The sequence below is a fragment of the Haplochromis burtoni genome, unplaced genomic scaffold (genome assembly GCF_018398535.1).
Source record: "Haplochromis burtoni strain Fernald_Lab_line unplaced genomic scaffold, NCSU_Asbu1 Contig_29, whole genome shotgun sequence".
Taxonomy (NCBI): domain Eukaryota; kingdom Metazoa; phylum Chordata; class Actinopteri; order Cichliformes; family Cichlidae; genus Haplochromis; species Haplochromis burtoni.
This window is the reverse complement of record NW_024582390.1, coordinates 3,235,372-3,253,725: the sequence shown is the minus strand read 5'-3', so window position 1 is coordinate 3,253,725 and position 18,354 is coordinate 3,235,372. Positions and strand designations below refer to the sequence as shown.

General features: G+C 38.9%; 1 protein-coding gene across 4 annotated transcripts in view; it reads right to left on the bottom strand.

The window, feature by feature from the left end:
* ubr3 (ubiquitin protein ligase E3 component n-recognin 3) overlaps window positions 1-18,354 on the bottom strand; it is a 37,991-nt gene that overhangs the window by 16,960 nt on the left and 2,677 nt on the right. For 2 of the 4 annotated variants that reach the window (XM_042219224.1, XM_005918146.2), the window contains exons 4-27: window positions 18,085-18,240; window positions 17,682-17,722; window positions 17,382-17,448; window positions 17,168-17,298; window positions 15,680-15,908; window positions 14,636-14,815; window positions 13,684-13,817; window positions 13,484-13,570; window positions 13,336-13,401; window positions 13,153-13,242; window positions 12,819-12,947; window positions 12,643-12,695; window positions 12,417-12,550; window positions 11,025-11,110; window positions 10,778-10,919; window positions 9,489-9,585; window positions 8,462-8,603; window positions 8,041-8,145; window positions 7,751-7,921; window positions 7,116-7,148; window positions 5,875-6,320; window positions 4,554-4,642; window positions 664-813; window positions 116-249 (exon numbers count right to left, since the gene is read on the bottom strand). In XM_042219224.1, coding sequence (XP_042075158.1) covers window positions 116-249; window positions 664-813; window positions 4,554-4,642; window positions 5,875-6,320; window positions 7,116-7,148; window positions 7,751-7,921; window positions 8,041-8,145; window positions 8,462-8,603; window positions 9,489-9,585; window positions 10,778-10,919; window positions 11,025-11,110; window positions 12,417-12,550; window positions 12,643-12,695; window positions 12,819-12,947; window positions 13,153-13,242; window positions 13,336-13,401; window positions 13,484-13,570; window positions 13,684-13,817; window positions 14,636-14,815; window positions 15,680-15,908; window positions 17,168-17,298; window positions 17,382-17,448; window positions 17,682-17,722; window positions 18,085-18,240 — 3,092 coding nt within the window. The remainder of the gene's footprint in view (window positions 1-115; window positions 250-663; window positions 814-4,553; window positions 4,643-5,874; window positions 6,321-7,115; window positions 7,149-7,750; window positions 7,922-8,040; window positions 8,146-8,461; window positions 8,604-9,488; window positions 9,586-10,777; window positions 10,920-11,024; window positions 11,111-12,416; window positions 12,551-12,642; window positions 12,696-12,818; window positions 12,948-13,152; window positions 13,243-13,335; window positions 13,402-13,483; window positions 13,571-13,683; window positions 13,818-14,635; window positions 14,816-15,679; window positions 15,909-17,167; window positions 17,299-17,381; window positions 17,449-17,681; window positions 17,723-18,084; window positions 18,241-18,354) is intronic. The other 2 variants (XM_042219225.1, XM_005918147.2) reach the window with 1 other exon arrangement.

The window sequence follows — 18,354 nt, the reverse complement described above, 5'->3', positions numbered from 1 at the left end:
AGATCTCAGTAAGAGGCTATTTTAAGATTCAAGATAAATCCATATCCACAATAGTGATCTGTGACTTTTTTAATCTTTTGTGTATAGGCATCAGTATTTTCTGTGAATCACGTACATCTTTGAAGAACTGTTGCATGAGTGTGAGCCTGACATCATTAGCCGCGCCGCACGTGTCTGCTGGGTAAACGTGTTCCTCGTCGCTCGTCGGCAGATTTTTAGGCTCCGTGCTTTTGCAGCGGTGCCCGAGCACTGCAACACAGAAACAACCGTCAGCCCCAATGATTTTAAGTTAATATGATGAACATTTCATGAATAAGACATGGCATGTGGGATGAGATGTTCCAGTGAGAAAAGTTGCACTCTGTGGCAGTGGGCAGACATTATCCAGGCTGCTAACTAGGATTATTCACAATAATTTGTCAATTATTTTTCAAACCAATAAATTATTATTTAGACTTTTACACTTAAGACCTAGATTTCTAAAAATATATTAAAATTAAGCAGAAATACAGATTTTTTTTTTTCCAACTTAAAAGTTTGATGGTGTCCAGTCACTGAAGACAGTAATGATATAGGTGATCCACTGATGGTCACTGACAGCAAATTTTGTTTCAAGATCAGGAGCTTCATGTTGGAAGATGAAATTGCTGGCAAATGAATTACCTGAAGAGGCTTGGAGGAGAACTACTAGGCCAGTGGGTCGGTCCTCAGTGGAAGGTCCACTCTGGCCACAGATGACGCAGTCATAAAGGATCTCGGACTCCATCACTTCAGATGCTCCTAAGTCCATGGCTGCTTCAGTGTCAGGGGATTCTGCCACAATAAAGACAAAAAGACAAACAGTTCATGCAAAATTTAACGTAACAGTGTTGAAAAAAAGTATATTGATTTAAAAAAAATATATAAATACACAAATTGAAACGAACAATGACTAAAAGCTATAAAATGAAATTCTGGGAACATTCAGAATATAAAAAAAATACTTGGAGGTAAGGTATTCCTGAAAGGTTTCTCTTTGCATAGACCAGAAATCAAATCAACAGTTTAATAGTTTAATAAAGTGAGGTCACCGCAAGTCACTCAGGTAGAAAAAAAACTCTATTAAGCAACATTACTCTTCCTGTAAAGAGTAAAAAATTTAATTTCACTTCCTAGTACTGGAATGTAAAACAACAAGAGCTCAGAAAGGAAACAGGGTGATAAAATTTGTACACTGGGCTCCAAAAAAAATATCAAACCACATTTAAAAATACTGGTAACCATTGATGCTACCCCTCAGCCTCCTAGTAGATATACCTATGGTACTGATTTCAAAATCCTATGTCATCTTGTTCTCAACCATATTCACAAGATTTTCAGAAAACTTACTCTGACTTTGAGGCCTGCTCACTGAGATTTGAACTATGTTGCCTCCTTCTCGAGCTATCACATACACAAACTTAGGTGTCCACGCCGTCCACTTGTCCAGCGGACAATACTCCATCAGCCTTTTATGGCTGAAGTGTAAAAACTTTATTCCTATCCAAATAAACTATCACAGTAAAAAAATATAAACGAAAAAAAGTATGCTGGTTTTAAATAATTTTAAAAAAGAAGACATGTTTGACCATGTCAGTGCCTTTGTCAAGGGTCAGTTGGTTGTATCCCTTCCACAGATCCAAAGCGTGATCTATCAGAGCAAACTTCACAAGATAAAGTAGTACCACTATCTAGTAGTGTCTCAACCTCATTTTGTAAGGGAAAACAAGGCCAAATGCTTGGAGTGGCCTGGACAATTTGACTACACCCTCCAGAGGAGAAGTACCTCTTGATTTTTTAACAGGCCTGACATACCTTCTGGTTTTCATCTCTGTGGAAAAGGATTCACACTACAGCAGGATAATGAACTCAAGCACATAAAGGCTTCACAAAAACTACTTGAAAACCAAAGAAGACCAAGAAGTGCTGCTGACTATCACAGACTATCCTTCACAATCTCCCACCTCAGTCTCATTGAACATTTATTTAACACTCAAAGACAAAAAGGTCTGACATACAAAGAAGCTTTCTGGAATATTATCAGATGACACTGGGATGGCATGCTAGTTTGTGAGTGCTGGAAGGAAAGCAAAAAGTGAAACGCATGATATCACTCTCATTCTGATGTTACTTGTAATGGAAACATCTGTACTGATTTCAATAAAAGCATGTCCCCCAGTGCCCTTCCTGCATACACAGTGGGGTTTTAAAAATACTGGGAACTAAAATGGGATTTGTTTTCTACTACTCCTCACATGTCAGTCTGGCACAGTGCTAGAAATTACTTACTGATGTGAAATTCATTTTAAATGTTAAAAACTGTGTTCAATTTGAGCAATAAACATCGCGGAAATGTCGAGCTGTGTTACAAATTGATTTATTGCTTTTTGGGAAAACATGTTCGCAGGAGAGGTCACCGTGTTCCTGAGGAAATGAAAGTTGTTTGCATTAGATGTCAGTGCTACAGTTGTACCCTCAGGCCATCTGAGTACATAGAGCCATAAATGTACGTGCATGTGTACACACAGACACACACAAAAAGCAAGACAGCTAGCACACCAGCAACAGCATGAATTTGTGGCACCCTCCTAAAAATATTGCACGTTAAGGTTGGCACCTAGTTCTTAGAAAAGGTTAGACTCAAACTATAAAAAAGACCCCAAATCGAAAACCATGACAGCTAAATCACTGCAACATCCATCCATTTCCTCTCCTTATCCTTATCCTGGCATAGGGCGAGAGGCAGGGTACACCTCGGATAGGTCGCCAGTCTATCACCGGGCCAACTCATAAGCAACCATCAGATTCAAAACTATGGCCAACTCATATCCTCCAATTAACTTCATGCCAGGTATGTCTTTGGACTGGGAGAGGAAGCAGGACAACATGGAGAGAACCAGACACTTAAAACCCCATGACCATCTTGCTGTGAGGCAATGGTGCTAACCACCCCATCACTGTGCTGCCGTCCTACTGCAACATATTACTAAAAAGATCCTAGTTAACAAACTATCTTAATAACATCTACATAGAATTGCATCCATTTGGCTTAATTAAAGATGCCATCTTTGATATTTCTGCTTCCAGCAACACAGAAGAGGAAACAGGAATTTGATGTGTGCTGAATTAAAACGTAACATTTAAAATTTCAGCTGCAAGATCTTTTTCCCAAAAAAAACAGCAGTAAGTTGACTCTGAATGATCCAGAGTATTTCTGGTACAGATACAGCATTTCACAGACGGGTCTGTTTAACAGAGTAAGGCGGAGACTGAATAAACAATAATCATAATAATAACAATAATAATTTTTCTTTGTGCCGATATTGTCACCAACATAATGGAAATACTCATGTTATGTTGTGAAAATCCAGCACTGAGACTGCAGCTGGTGTTCTGGCTCGGCAGCGAGTGCTTAGAAAGACATCAGAACAGTCCTTCTGAACACACCGGCCATTATTCATTTGCTAACCATGCTGTGTCAGAGGGGGGCCCTGGGAGTCCAGTCTACCATTAGTGCTTTGATCTTATGTGCCCTCACAGCCAGCAGCCACCCACACTCCCACAGGATCACCCTACTCGCAATTTCTCCTGAAAGGCCTGCAGAGACCGTACGCACGGGCTCGGCCCACTGTCACCTTGCCCCAGTAAAAAACATACAGCAATGATGAGTTTATTTTAGCTAACAGCGCTTCAAGGGCTACACTGGCAAAATGTCCTTGAAACAGAAAGTGGTAATATGTGTTTTATGATTTTTAAAAGGTCTTTCCCTCCTGCAGTACTGCACAAAAATATAAGACATTAAGGGTAAAATAAGGACGTTTTATATAAAAAAAAAAAATGCAATGAATTGTTTTCTTATTTACTAATAACTTCTGACAAAGCACAGCAGCAAATACTAATCAATACTTCACATTTTTCACAGTTTAAGAACTTGGAAATGAAGGTTGATCCAAACGCCGTGGAAAACTTGCTACAGCTTATCTATGGATTTATTCTGTCTTTACTGCTTTTAATTCTAGATTGTCTAACTTAGATCCTTAATATCTAATTCATAAATTCTATTGATTATTAATTTAGAACCAATTAATAGTACAGTATTATTTACACTGTAGTTTGTGGTGTGTTTTTAGGTGACTAAGTGATTATGCTACTTTGCGATGCAGAAACACATCACCCTTTGCATATAATTGTATATCTGCCATTTAACTTGGTGTTACTTGTCCAGACTAACTCATAAAACTTCAAGCTGCAGGGAACAGCTGTGATTGGGTTATGCCACCATGTGGTGAGAAATATATCACTGTGATACTGTGATACTGTGATATGATATTGCACATGTTTGCATTGTTTTTTTGCAGTTTTCATTTCATAACTGTCAAACGCCTGCGAGCAATGATCATGAAGCTGGCGCTACTGCTGCTGCTTTTCTGCAAACAGACTTTAGCTACATATCATATTTAAGAATTTTAAGCTCAGAAACTCTAAAATATACATAACAAGCTGGCAAAAAAGAAGATCAGTCAGCCTTTTCTTACCGACATCCATGGCTGTTTCCATGAAACTCTTCTGCCTGGAGGCAAATTCAGCAAGCAGTTTCTGCTGTCTCTCTCTAGCCCTTTGACGCCTAAAAGAAAGAAAAACAGAAATGTTTTGGTAGATATGAAGTAGTTTGTTTGATAGGTCACTGAGATCATAACCAAATAAATGCCATGTGTCTATATTTCCATATAATCTAATCAACTACTGAAAGAATTTGCTTCAATTCCCCCGATCAGATTGTTTTGAGGGAGATACAATCAGTCCTGTGATAAATGAGTGTCCCTCATTTACAGAAACAGCAATTTCTGATGGAAAGTGTTGCATAATATGGTGATTTTTTTTCTTCCTTTTAAGAGGATTTATTATTAGCGTTCCCCTTCGAATAAGTGATCCCTCAGTATTCTGGGAAAAAGTATGCCTATTGTGCAGAGCTTGCTTGATCACCCATAGCATGTGCATGTAACAGGGGCTATTTTCACACACACAGGATGTTTCTGATTTCAACAAGGCTGCGTTTTAAAATTTGGAAAAGCTGATTATTAAGCTAATCTGGTGGGTTTAGTTCTCACCAGTGCATACAAAGGCAAGAGCTGACTGTAAATTAAGTCCCTAATAAGAGGACATAAACAAATGCTGACAGGAGTGTCACAGCTCAATAGTTTCACTGATGGCTTAAGGGGTACCGACAACCAGACTGAAGAATGGCCTTCTTAGTTCTCACTGCCACCGCCTATATTGCTGTGTGACGGACACTGATCTAGTTCATGGGAACAGAAGAGGCTGTAACTTTAATTTTAGCTGTGGGGTGAAGCCAACCAACCCCAGAAGCAGACTGTTATCAAATCGCTATAAGCCGTTCCATCATCATTAAAGTAGGGGAAGGAGAGGACTAGTGGGTGAATGTGTGGTGAAAAGGCAAATCCTGCACATTTTAACTTTTCACACAGTCAATGGAGTGCATTTCCATTCAAGTACAAGATGTACAAAGCCAGCAGCAATAGAGCCACTATTTATGTGAATTTATATCGAATAAGAACATATGAAATCATTACATTAAAGCACACATTAAAGCGTATCTGCATCTTGCACATCTGGACCTCTAGTCAAGATAATTAGATTAAATAGTAAAGATCTCTTTATTTACACTCACATGTCTTATAAATGATAACAATACCATGACTTCAAAAGGTTCGATAAAGATCAATTATTGAATGCAATATCATAAAAACATAACAAAATACTACTCAACAGAAATTAAGAATAAAGTTAATGATGTAGCACGGAGGTGTGTAAATGAAAATCTGAAGTTATAATTACCTTTCTTCTTTGTCCATGGCTTTCTTGTCAGTGGGACTGTTCTTCTTTGGTGGTACTGGTGGACACACCTTTCCACAAATGTCCTGGATGCTACGCTTGATTTGGCAGCTGCGCGTGGCTGCCTTGGTGAGGATACGTTCAATGGCTGTTATGCCGTCTCCGTGAGCGAGGCGGTTCGACTCGATGTCCTCTAGCCAAGATGCCGAAAGAGAGTTCTGCTTAGACGACATCTTTTGGTGGAGCTTGATGAGGAGGGACAGCATGCTTTCACGGATCTCCAGGATCTCTGTGACCAGCTGCGGGGGCGTGCCTGGCGGAACCCAGCGTGTCGAGGAGCTCTTGGGCCTGACAGCCTGCGTGGCTTCGGTGGTGCTGCGGTTGATTATCTCTTGGAACTTCCTCCTACGTTCTGCCACGAGACTGAACACCTGAGCTTCGCGAAGGTTCTAAGAAAGCATTGAAGACAAACATTTCTTTACAAAAAGATGAAATATTTGGCCAATATAGTGAGACACCATTAGATCAAGAACCATAATCCATTATTTATCAATAAAAGTACAGGAATCTAGAAGAACACACGTGAATAAATATTATATATCACACGTGAAGCTCACAATAAAGAGAAACATGACACAGCTCTTCAAATTTCACAATTTTTTTTATGGAGCACCTAGACCATTTCCAATTATTAATATAACTAATAGTCTGGTCGACTTTGATGGATTGTAGGTCGGTGTCATTACCATATTCAGACGGGAACGTGCACGTAAAAGTCAAATAAAATGTTCATTATTTCAGCTGACATTTTATGAACACTGCAGCTGATAGTGCTGGGACAACCAGACTCCTAACGAAAATTCAAATACAAGCCATCTGAAGGATTGCCCTGACCTGACCTGACATAAAAAAAAGAACCTGAGCTGCACTGTTAAATAAACATACATCATACAGCCCAGTCAAGGGAACATCAATCATTCTGACATGCGGTTAAAAAGCGTTTACCCCAAACCTGCATTACACAGGTAATTAGTTTCAGCAGTCAAGAGGGAGGGGAACTGCTGAAGCATAGCATTACACACACATACACACACCATAACACAACAAGACAGACCTCCTTTGAAATGCATCAAAGAAACACATACAAGAGAAGTCTTTCAAAGTAGAGATAAAACAAAGGCTAATGCAGCTGATTGTTTCATTCGAGCATTAGTCTTTTCATAGAAATGAGTACAAACAGCTACCTCTCTCCAATTTCCTGAAAGACGCCTGGAGTTCTGTGGAACGAGTAAAGTAATCATGATATGAAAGTGGTGCATGAAGCAACCAGTAATGCAAGATGATAAATAAACCACATGTTTGACAGGACAGAGCTAAAAGAAGAGTTACACCCTCACTTCCAGACTAATAGATCACTAAGGCCTACAATCAGTCAAAATCTGCTGTGATTCCTATTTAAGAAGACAAAGTTTTTAGAGAATAAATCTATATAGTGGCAACAAGCCAAAAACTATCCAGACCATCCAAAACCCCATCAACAAGAGAGAGACCTTCTTTAAGTGACTCTCAGCTACTTTTTTGATTTTATCTTGACAACAAACTCTTTATTCAGAGCATTTAGTTCCATGTAGGATCACCCCTAGTGGTGCGGTAAGATATATTCTGAATACAGCATCTGATGGGTAATTTTATTTATTTATTAAACACATTTTAAAAGCAGTAATGTTTTTAGAAAAAAATCCTGCTTTCTCATTCCTTTTCCATAGTTATGATGCAAGCTGGCAGTTAGCTTAGCACAGAGGATGGAAATAGGAATGTAACTCAAATTAATTTAAAGTTAATGCAAACAAGCACGGCCTGTCACCGAGTTTCCTTTTACCTGGCCATAAGAAGAAGCTTCGGTGCTGGTGCTGGGAGGTGCCTCTCTCTTTACCTCTGGAGCGGTCTCAGGAACCCGCACCCTGACAAAGTTGATGACATGGTGCAGATTGGAGAGGAGATTGGTGCCTGGGAACCAGCTGTCGTGACAGTGCTCCTCAATGCAAGGCTCCTAAACAAAAAAAAAGGAAGAAGACGACGACGACAATGACTCAGTGAGAAACTGGTTGGCACTAGGGGCCTAGACAGTGAGGAAAGTGGTTACAAGTTAAACCAAGCAAATTATCTTACCTCATCCTCCTTGTTGTCTTGAATCTGGTTGTCCAAACCCAGTTCAATCAGGTACAGCACCATGCACAGTACGTGTTCAGACATGTTCTGATGATCCATCCAGATCTAGAACATGATCAAACCATTAGCTTACCCCAGAGAACAAATAACACAAGGTTTAGCTGTCAATGTGTTTGCTTTTTTTAAGTTATTATGCATCCATAGATCAGCCTCTCGTTACTGATACCAAGCCCTCAACTGACCATCTGTCAATGAATTTGTATTCTTAAATACATCTTGCTTGATCGATACTATGAAGATGATTATTTGGTGATGCGCCAATTTTCAGCACCAGTTGCAAACCAAGTCATACTACAAACTGCAAAGAGAGACGATGGATTTGGCTGTTTTATATGGCACTGGTAGTGGGTGAAAGACTCACCTTGTAAAGTAGAGTGAATATCACAATGTGCAGCGTCTTGCAGTGCAACAGCCTTATTAGACCTTTGTAACATGGGTGCAGAGGAGTCCTCTCCTTGTATGGTGGCCAGGGGTTGCCAGTGTGAATGCCAAACTGTTTCAAACTAGTGGACATCATCATCAAAAAGGAGGCGAGAAAACAAATCAAAAAAGCAATTACTAGCAATAATCAATTTTTATACTCATTACATACAAGTAATAATGAGAGAAGTCAGAGTTAGGTTGAGAGAAATAAGAGTTTGGGGAAGTGACACCGAATGCTGTTCAGAATAAATCACAAAAGATTTCAGTCTACACAACAGAAGAGCCGAGGGGCAGCACTCTATTAGTGATGATGGGATTATTATCACACGAGCCAGGGCGAGCCTGACATGTAATCCATCATATTCAAACAGTGTGAATGAGCAACATGAGGCTGGTATCAGACTCTGAAGGTGGCACAGGCAGCTTCAATATGTCTGAGAGAGAAATATGCTCTAGTTTCATCTGTACTGGACACAAAAACTGAAGAGAAAACTGAAAGCATGTACGTGAAAGAGGCGGATGAGTGATCCATCCATGAATTACAAAGGCTCTAACCAATTGCCATTTCAAACACAGAAACAGAGCGAGCCACTTTTAGTTTAATGAGTATTTTCAGAAGCCAGAAAGAAAATTAACCCCCAAAGTATCTCCTTCACCTCCGCTGACATGTTTATCCTTGGAGACGTCTTCAGGGCAATCAAAAACAGAAAGACTTCCACAACTGCATTACAATTTAGCCTGAAATATTGAGCTCTCTCGACACCAATCTAATTGGAATCACTTCAACACCTAGCAGAGCTGACCTTTGTAATCATGTCCCTTCACCAGCAGAAAGAGAGACGACCTGATTTTTGTCATGACTGAACATGAAAACAGCAACAAAACTACTGCGGAGCAAAGGAAACATTTATACAGAGTTTAGAAGGTGACAGAAAACAGAAATGTGTGGGGAAAATCAAACTTACAATGCTGCATATCTGTCCATTGCGGACTGGACATCACGGCGATAGACTGTTCTGAGAACGACCATGATGGGGTCAAACTCTTTCTCCCACACTTCAGCTAGTGAAAAAAAAAGGAAGAGAAATGCTTTGCAATCTCAGGTACAAAGTGACACTGTTTCATGGTTTCCCTGTTTTTCACCTTTCACCATCATAAGTGGTGTAAGTCTGCCCCCAAGTGGTGCCCTGAGGACATAGATCTAGTGCAAAAGATTGAGCCCCATTCTTAACTATAACAGGGAGCGGTCTAAAAAGCAATAGAATAGATTTAACATATGTTCGTTTTTAAGTGACAACATTTATTCTTTCCGTGAACTGGATAAGACAATTAGTTATTTCACAAGAATGCACCACCCATAATGTGTGTATATTACCTCATATGCTTCTTGCTGGAGAACAAAGTAAACTCCCTAGAAATCAGATATCAGCTTTGTGATTAAAATGACTGCTGTTGGTTTGAAAAACTATTTGCTGTAAGTTCTAGGCCATAAAACAAAAATAAGACAATATTTAAAAATATGATAAAAATATATATTTTATCATAATTTCTACTCAAAGCTCAGTGACCAGCTCATTAGATCTAGTCTTAAAAAGCTCTTAAATATTACAGTCTTTTTGGGTACTGATTTAGCTCACTGGGTTGAGCAGGCAACCCATTAGCTGCAAGTCTAAAGCATAGACCCAGGTTTGACTCTGTCCTGACGCCTGTGTCTCTTCCCCCTGGTCTTTCTCCCAGCTTTCCTGTGTTATCTTGGCGATCCTATCAAATAACAGCTAAAAAAGCCTCCAAAAATATATTAAAATATTACATGCATTCTTAAAGCTAATGTTACTGTTGGCCAGTGGAGGGCAGCAGACATATCTTCATGCTGCTCAGATGATGATGCTATCACCAAGCAGAAAGCCCTCAGCGAGGACATGAACCCAGAATTGTTAAAACCCACAAACAAGCCATGAACTAAACACCAGTTATTTGCAATGTTATTTATTTCCGTCCCACTGTGACTACAACTGTTGATGAAAATTTTGTTTAGCTGCTGGTGGAAAAACGTCAAATAGATTCTTAGGTTTCACATTTTAACTAAACTACTTCTATAACAGTATCAACGACATAGACGCAATTCTGTGTAACGTCTGCCTTTACCATACCAGACACTTCTGTAAAATCTGTAACAACACTTTTATAAACATCTGTTACTTTTTTTTAAGATCTGTTAGGAAATCCTGCCTTCTCCTTCACGAGAATATCCTACCTTTGGGTGTGTACATGCCCTGCTGCATGGATCCTCCAGGCTCAAACACAGGTGCTTTGAAGTCGGCTACAGCAGAGAGCATATCCTCAAAACTACAGCTACCGGGTACAATGCCACTCTTTGGGTTGGGATTTTCAGGAATCTACGAAAAATCTCTTAAGGAAAAATAAAACATATATACATATATACTGTGGATAACTGAATACAGTTTCTCTTCAGAAAGTATTTGTTAATGACTGAAGGATACAAGGTCTAAGAGTGCGCTGTGCGTACGATCATTCATGCACAACTGAGAGACCATTTCAGCCCGAAGGATCTCATCATCGGTCATCCCTGTCGGTGAAAATGAGAAGAAGAGTGTGAAGGCAAACTGACAGTGAGGGGATCTGACTTTCACCAGTACAGAAACTTGACAAAATAGGAGAAATGGCTGACAATATGTAATCTTAAAAATTTTAGTGCTGGCTGTCTTGGCAATAACCAAGCCAGAAGTGGTTACAGGCCACAGAGTTACAGAGTGGGGAAACAAAAGAAACTTTTTGTTTTAATAAAGGAATCAGGCAGTGCTGTTTGCTGCCCACATCATGAGTCAGCAAACCACAGTGAGTCGGTTACCTCGCTATGGTAACTGACCGGCTGAAACCCAGAGCCACTGACCACTGTCACGATTTGTAGATGCTTTTCTGATTGAGTGCAGCAGTAAATCGTAATCTCACTGACAAACATGTTACATTTCGTGCCACTGGAGAAGATATGCTCACAATTTGTGTTTAAGGAGCTAAATACTTTTTTAACCTAAAGCCACTATACTGGTATTTTTTTTTCCTGGGAGCTTACAAAGTTTATAAAAGTACAAGTGTATCACTGAAGCACAGGCCCAATCACCAGTTGGTTACATCTTTCTGAGACCGTAATGAAACAGACATTTAATTTTATGTCTTAAATAAATGAATAATTAGGAACAACTTACAGGTCTATTCTTTCAATAAATTCAAAATGATCTATGAAAAACTTCAAGCTTGCCACTTTAAACACCAGTAAGAGCTCAGTTTTGAGGTTTGGCAAGATAATTATGAACTGAGGTGGTTTTGTTTTTTTTTTAAAAACAGACTGTGACCACTATCTCTTTAACATAATGCAGTTTTGTAATGCAGTGTTCTGTAATATGGATGAATAAGTCAGCAGAACATCTGAAAGCACTATCTCCCCAGGGAGAAATTGTATCACAGTTATATTTCAATATATGCAAAGAGAGGAGTGTCAATGTAGGCCTTTTGCGTCAGAGTATAATTTACAAAGTCCTTGGTTATCTCCATGAACAAATACTAGAAATAGTTCAAATTATATTTTCAGCCAAGTAAAGGACTTCATTGGAGAGTTTTACGTGAAAAAGTCACTTCTTATTGTAATACAGCAAAGAAAAACACTCCTGGGATGAGTGCCAAATACAGGAAAACTGCACCAGCAAAGAGAAACAATGGTTACATGAACTCGTGCCAACAGCGACACGACCTACCAGCTATCAACACCTCGCAGAGCCTCAGCAAATGATTTATTAGCTCTAGGGTAACTCTATATACCGTAAGGTAGTTTGCTACTCTGATAAAGATGCTGCACAGCCCTCTGCTGTACCACTCACCCAAATGAATGCGAAGGCTTGTTAGTATGACCAGAAAGGTAAGCGCTCCTTCTAGCATTGGTCTCTCTTGCTCAGAGTCCAACACGGCATTCTGATGCTGAGACGCCATGGTCAACAGGTCGACTACTTTAAACCTGCATCAGAGGACAGTTTATAAACCAGATGTTACCCATCTGCAAATGTTAAATGTTTTATGTAGCATAATATTATCAGAAATATAGCTTACCTCTCAAAAACACTTGAGATAAAGTAGTCAGGGTCTAGTCTTGATGCACAAACCTTCAATAATAAAAGAGAGAAAGCAGACTTAAAAACTAAATTGAAATTACAAAAGAAATACATATATACACACACACGAGTGACACTCATAGCAAGTATTGTCTGTGAAGCAGGAGTCCTCACCTGCAGCAGATAGATGTCAGGATCAATCATGGAGTTGCAGAAGTGTGACTGCACGTAAGTCATAGCCTGTCCCTTAATCTGCAGTCCATTCCTCACCCACATGTTGCTGTGGATTTCTGACAGGCACGCCTACAGTCACATAGAACAAAGTGTTAATTGAGTGAGGAGTCTCTGCAGACCAGTGTTAGACGTGGTAGGCTGGAATCACTTAACCTTCTCCTAACCTGAAGCCACATAGTCTGCAAATACTTTTACTTGTTACAATAAGTGCATGGACACAGATGTGCATTAGACATGCAGGTAAAACCAAATCTATTGTCTTCCACTGTTATACCTGGATCTGGAGTGGATGCACCATGATCTTCATCAACATCTCTTGGTCAGGAAGGAGGCTGTCCAGATCCAGTCCTTGGCATTTTACAGCCTGGGGATTTTGAACCAAACAATCAACTTTAAAAACACATAAACACAGACACCAAAGAGAATAGACTGTGCACTAAAAGATGAGGTGGCATACCTTACTGAGGAACATGGCGTAGTAGCGGTGGAGTGGCAGGTGAAATGTCACTTGATTCGGAGCAGGCTATGACAGATACACAGACATTTATGTGAAACAGCGGAGGGAAAAGATTACTTGTAAATACGGCAGTTTGCCATTAATATACCTCATCAATGAAGCCAATGGCATCAAACCAGATCTGCAAGGTCTCCAGACAGTATCGAACCACAGTTTTAGTGTATTCTTGTGTTTCCTGGTAACACATAAAATCAGATGTTAAAAATTTGATATAGTATTATGTAGTAAGTGATTGCAGCTTGGGGTGCTTATAACGCATGTTCCATTAATCCTGTGAGTGAGACTTACTTTGACTTTGCAGTGTGTTAAGAGACCCCACATTGGTTGTGCACAGGCCTCAAGCTCTGCTGCGAATGCTGCATAGTACGTCTGAGACTCAAATTCCACATGTTCATTCAACTCCCGCTTATTCAGATTCATACCTATGACAGCAGCAGAATGGTTATAACCTGTTATGCACAACTTCTCAATGCACATAAAAAGTTTAAAATACAAGTCTGCGTTTTTAAAATTCAACATTTCCCCTCATATTTATATGTAACATAATAAAATGTCAACAAGTATGTGAATTACAAAACTCTCTATTGAATGTGTCAGTTTGTGGCTCGCATGGATACAGGGTAATAGTGACACTGTCCTCATAGCGTCAGCAAGAGGATACTCAGGCCCACTATACAAGGGTGAGCGTTATTTTTAGGATTGTGGTAGAGTGCAGTAAAAAGCCAGCAGCACCAACCACAATTCAAATCCAGTGATAAAGAATCTATCGCACCACAACTCTGCTTTTTGGTTGAACTGTTTAAAAGGAGGGCAACAAATCTCCTTCTGAATAAGCCCAGAAGTTTAAATAAATCTGCAGGAATCAAGCGTTGTGTTTGACTTGACTGTGACTGAATAACAAAAACTAGATCTATTACACTGATATCCATGTGGTTTGATATCTCTGAACCCACCATACCAACAATAGATGGGATACAAGCATTGTCTGAAATTAACTTTCTGAGTCACAGATGAAAATACTCACTAGCCTCACACTGACTATAATAACAAAATCACTTTTGTGGTGTATGTACATTTGTTTGAGTACATTTCATTGGGATAACATAGCATTAATTTAACAAAGGCGGCTAGGGGAAAATTTGAAGCTTTTTTCTTTAAATCAAGAATTAATTAATACAAGCCACAATCTAATCCAGTGATCTGAAAGTGTAAGTAAGTGTAAGAAAGTAATAGGATTTACCTTGGAAAAACGACACAAAGCTCATCCACAGCATCAACAATGAGTGGTCTTCCAGGAACTTTTTCGCTACACTTTGGTGTGAGAGGATGTTAATGAAATCACTAACTAGGGGCCAGTAGGTGTTGTTCTTCAATAGTGCTTCACTGCAGTTCACCACAACATGCCGATTGTTTTCTTCATCTAAAAAAGAAAGACAGCGAGACAGGAAACACTGACAATTGGAATCAAATCGTATTTAGGAATCTACAAGAAAATAAACATAAAGAAATACATAGACATGGGTCAATGTGTTATTTAAATCAACACCTGGCTGTTATTATAACACTGCCAACAATGATGAGTGCAGCATTAAAAAGGAGTCTACGCCAGTGCTACTGCTCAGCCTCCTAGTAGATACCTATGGTATCAATTTCAAACTCCTAGGTGACTTCCTTCTCAAGTTACCGCATTTGCAAAATTTTCAGAAAACTTGACCTCCGACCTTAACTTTGAGGTCTAGGTCACTGAGATTCAAACTTGTCCAACAACTATGGTATTAATTTTAAACTCGCCATGTTCTCACGTCATCGCACCCACAAACTTGGGTGCCCACATCATCCACTCACCCAACAGGTAAAGATTCAAGCTCATTTTACTTGGAGCCAGCAATGAAATGAAACATCTGTGCAGGCTATACAAGCACCAAGAATGATTAAAAACATAGGGCAAAATTAGCAGCTGTTCTTTGTTCTTTAGGAAGCATTTATATTTAATTATTGCTTTAGAAAACTCAGTGGCTTCATGTAACAGACTTGCACAATTAGACATAAAAAAGGCAGCTAATGCCATCCATTATTTGTGTCATGATGGATCTTTTGACCAAGTGCATATAAAACCATTTAAATCCAAATTTCAGTTTTATTATTAAGTTAAAGACAAAAATATCAACAATGAATAACCTGGAAAATACCATTTAAAAAAAGAAAACAAAAAAAACCTTCTCATGTTTAATAATACAACCCGAGTGAGCATTTATCAAAATAGTGAGCAAACTGGCCGACTTACCCTGAAGCTCACTTTTAATAAGGCAACTCTCCATCATGTAGAGGAGGACTGTGACCATGATGTCCAGCAGCTGACACTCCTCTGTGACATGTCGAGCCAGCTCCTCGTTGCTGAACAGCTGCACACTAATGTGCACGATGCGGTTGGACATCGTATCCGACTCGTGGCTTTTCATCAGCGTTTTCATGATGAAAGCGTAATGTTGGACAAATGTTTTTGTAAAGGTGATCTGCCAGAGAGAAAGACAAGAAGCCCATAACACGATTAAGGCTTGCCTTCAAAAACTCATACATACTGAGCTTTTTTAAGCCCAGTTTGATATTGAAAGGGCATGATGAAAAGGCAATGCATGAATCCCAAAGCACAGAAGGTAAGATTCTTATATTAAACACAGGAAACATAATTTCAAATATGTGCATGTAATCCCAGCTCAAGCTTTAAACAACTGAAACGTTCCAATTTCAGGCTGTGTATGGTGTAACTGGGACCAGATATCCATAATACGGTTATTTCAGGCTGTGACCACACTTCTCTGGTGTTCAAACCTTCTGTTTACGAAGGGAAACCAATCAGAAGAAAGCTGGCTTTAACGGAGGAGGAAGGAGGTGAGGAAGTTGCACCAAGGTCTAAGCTCAAAAAGGATTTTTTTTTCCTGTAAATCATTTACTTTACTAGAGTAGTTTTGCAAGGACAAAAATACTGAGATGCAATAAGAATTTAATAAACCATCTATTTAAAAAAAAAAAAAAAAAAAGTCTGAAATGTCTTGTGCAATTTCAACAATGCGTCAGTTTTTCCACATTCAGTTGCTGTAAACTCATAAAGAAACACTACTGTTGTAAACGTGTGGGTGCAGGTCCTTGGCTTAACAATACCACTTTGGTGTCATGCAGCAGGTTGTGGTTAATGCGTTCGTCAGCAAGAAGATGATGACGATAATTCCCATCTCTAATTTGTTCTCAATGACATGCAAACAGCTTTCTGGTGCAGAATGAAGCCAAACGAAATGACACCCTTTGGAGGCCTTTGGGGGCCACTTTTAGCCTGTGAGCTGTATAACTGCTCCTGGTCTGCACCATGTCATAGGAAGGAATCATTTAACCTCCAAGGACCTGGCTTCCACATATGTGGACATCACATTTCAGGCCCTTGTAGACCAAAATACTTAATTTTTCTGAGAGCCTGATATCCACTTACAAGGACATTATACTGCTACTGTTCTATCGAAATTTTAAACAAATATCCTCATATGTGGCTCTCATTTTTCTAAGAAACAAAATTAGGTAAAAAAAAAAAAAAAAAAAAAGCTGGTAATTCTTTGTTTTTACATTCATCGGGTCCCAATATGCCCAAATATCAAAGAGAAATTAAAAATGCATGCCGTGGAAGAGTTTGGGTCTTAGGAGGTTAAAATTAAGATCAGACAGGCATCTGAAAGGTGGTATGCGGCATTAATTTTTGCACATGAAAAATTGGAAAAGAAAATACCTTGTAATCTTGATCTGGCAACATGTTTAATAAGAAGGTGACCATCTTCTGAGGAAACTCGTATTTTATTGTCCAAAACAGCAACTCTTCCAGGAAGCATTTATGCTTCAGAGATTCAATAATACAAGGGTCTGAGGACAATAAAGAGACATAATGAATACACAGTTCAGCTCAGTTCAGACATTATAGTGTGAATGCCTTTCTTTTCATGCACCTTTGGTACTGCTACTCAGCTTAACCCTCTTCCTCTGACCAACAGACTGTCCTCCATCTTGATCCTCCTTGGAAGAAAACACAAAACAACATAAATTTCAAGAAGTCTGCAAATTTTCATTAAGGCATCAACTGAGCATTTTTTGACTGAGCATAAATTAGAAACAACATTAATGTTGCACAGGTCAGTGATATGGCTTTACCAGTTTTATAAAAAGAGGAATTAAAAAAAAAAGTATTACTTAAAATAACACACATTCATTATCAGGTCAGTGTCATTTTAAGCATTAGGTTAACATACCTCTTTACTTGGCTCGTCTGGACTCCCTGGTCCGCTGTTTCCTAACAAAACAAATGGACTAATTACTATTTAGCAACAGTTAGAACATATGTCACCTGTTATTATAGCACCAACAAACTTATTTATGAAATGTTTGGTCTCTTATTCACTGTACGTGCATTTATTTATACATTTTTAAAAAGTACTGCATGTGTAATGTATATAAAACTTGGTAGAAAAAGAATCTAATATATGTTTATAGGAATGTGGACTGGTTTACAATACTAAAATGTATTCAAATAAAAATAATAATTAATAACAAATGGAGAGTATTATGATTTTTTTCTTTTTATCTTAAAGATGTGAAGCAGATGGATGATTATTGAAAGAAAAAACAAAACAAAAAAAAAACATGTCATCTTACCTAACAGGACCATCGCGCCCGCACCTCCTTCAGCCCCAACACCAACATCAGCAGCAGCACTCTGGCCTTTTTCCTCCACTGATACCAGACCTGAATTCTTCAGTGCTGACAAATACTTGTCATAGTTCTTCTTAGCATACAAATTCTCATCTTGCCCTGCAACAGTTAAGCAGTGAGCAAGAAAACCTTCTAATTTCTTTTTTTTTTTTTTTGGTTCACATATATCAAGTAAAATATTTTTCACAATTAGTACATTGCTGACCTAAAATT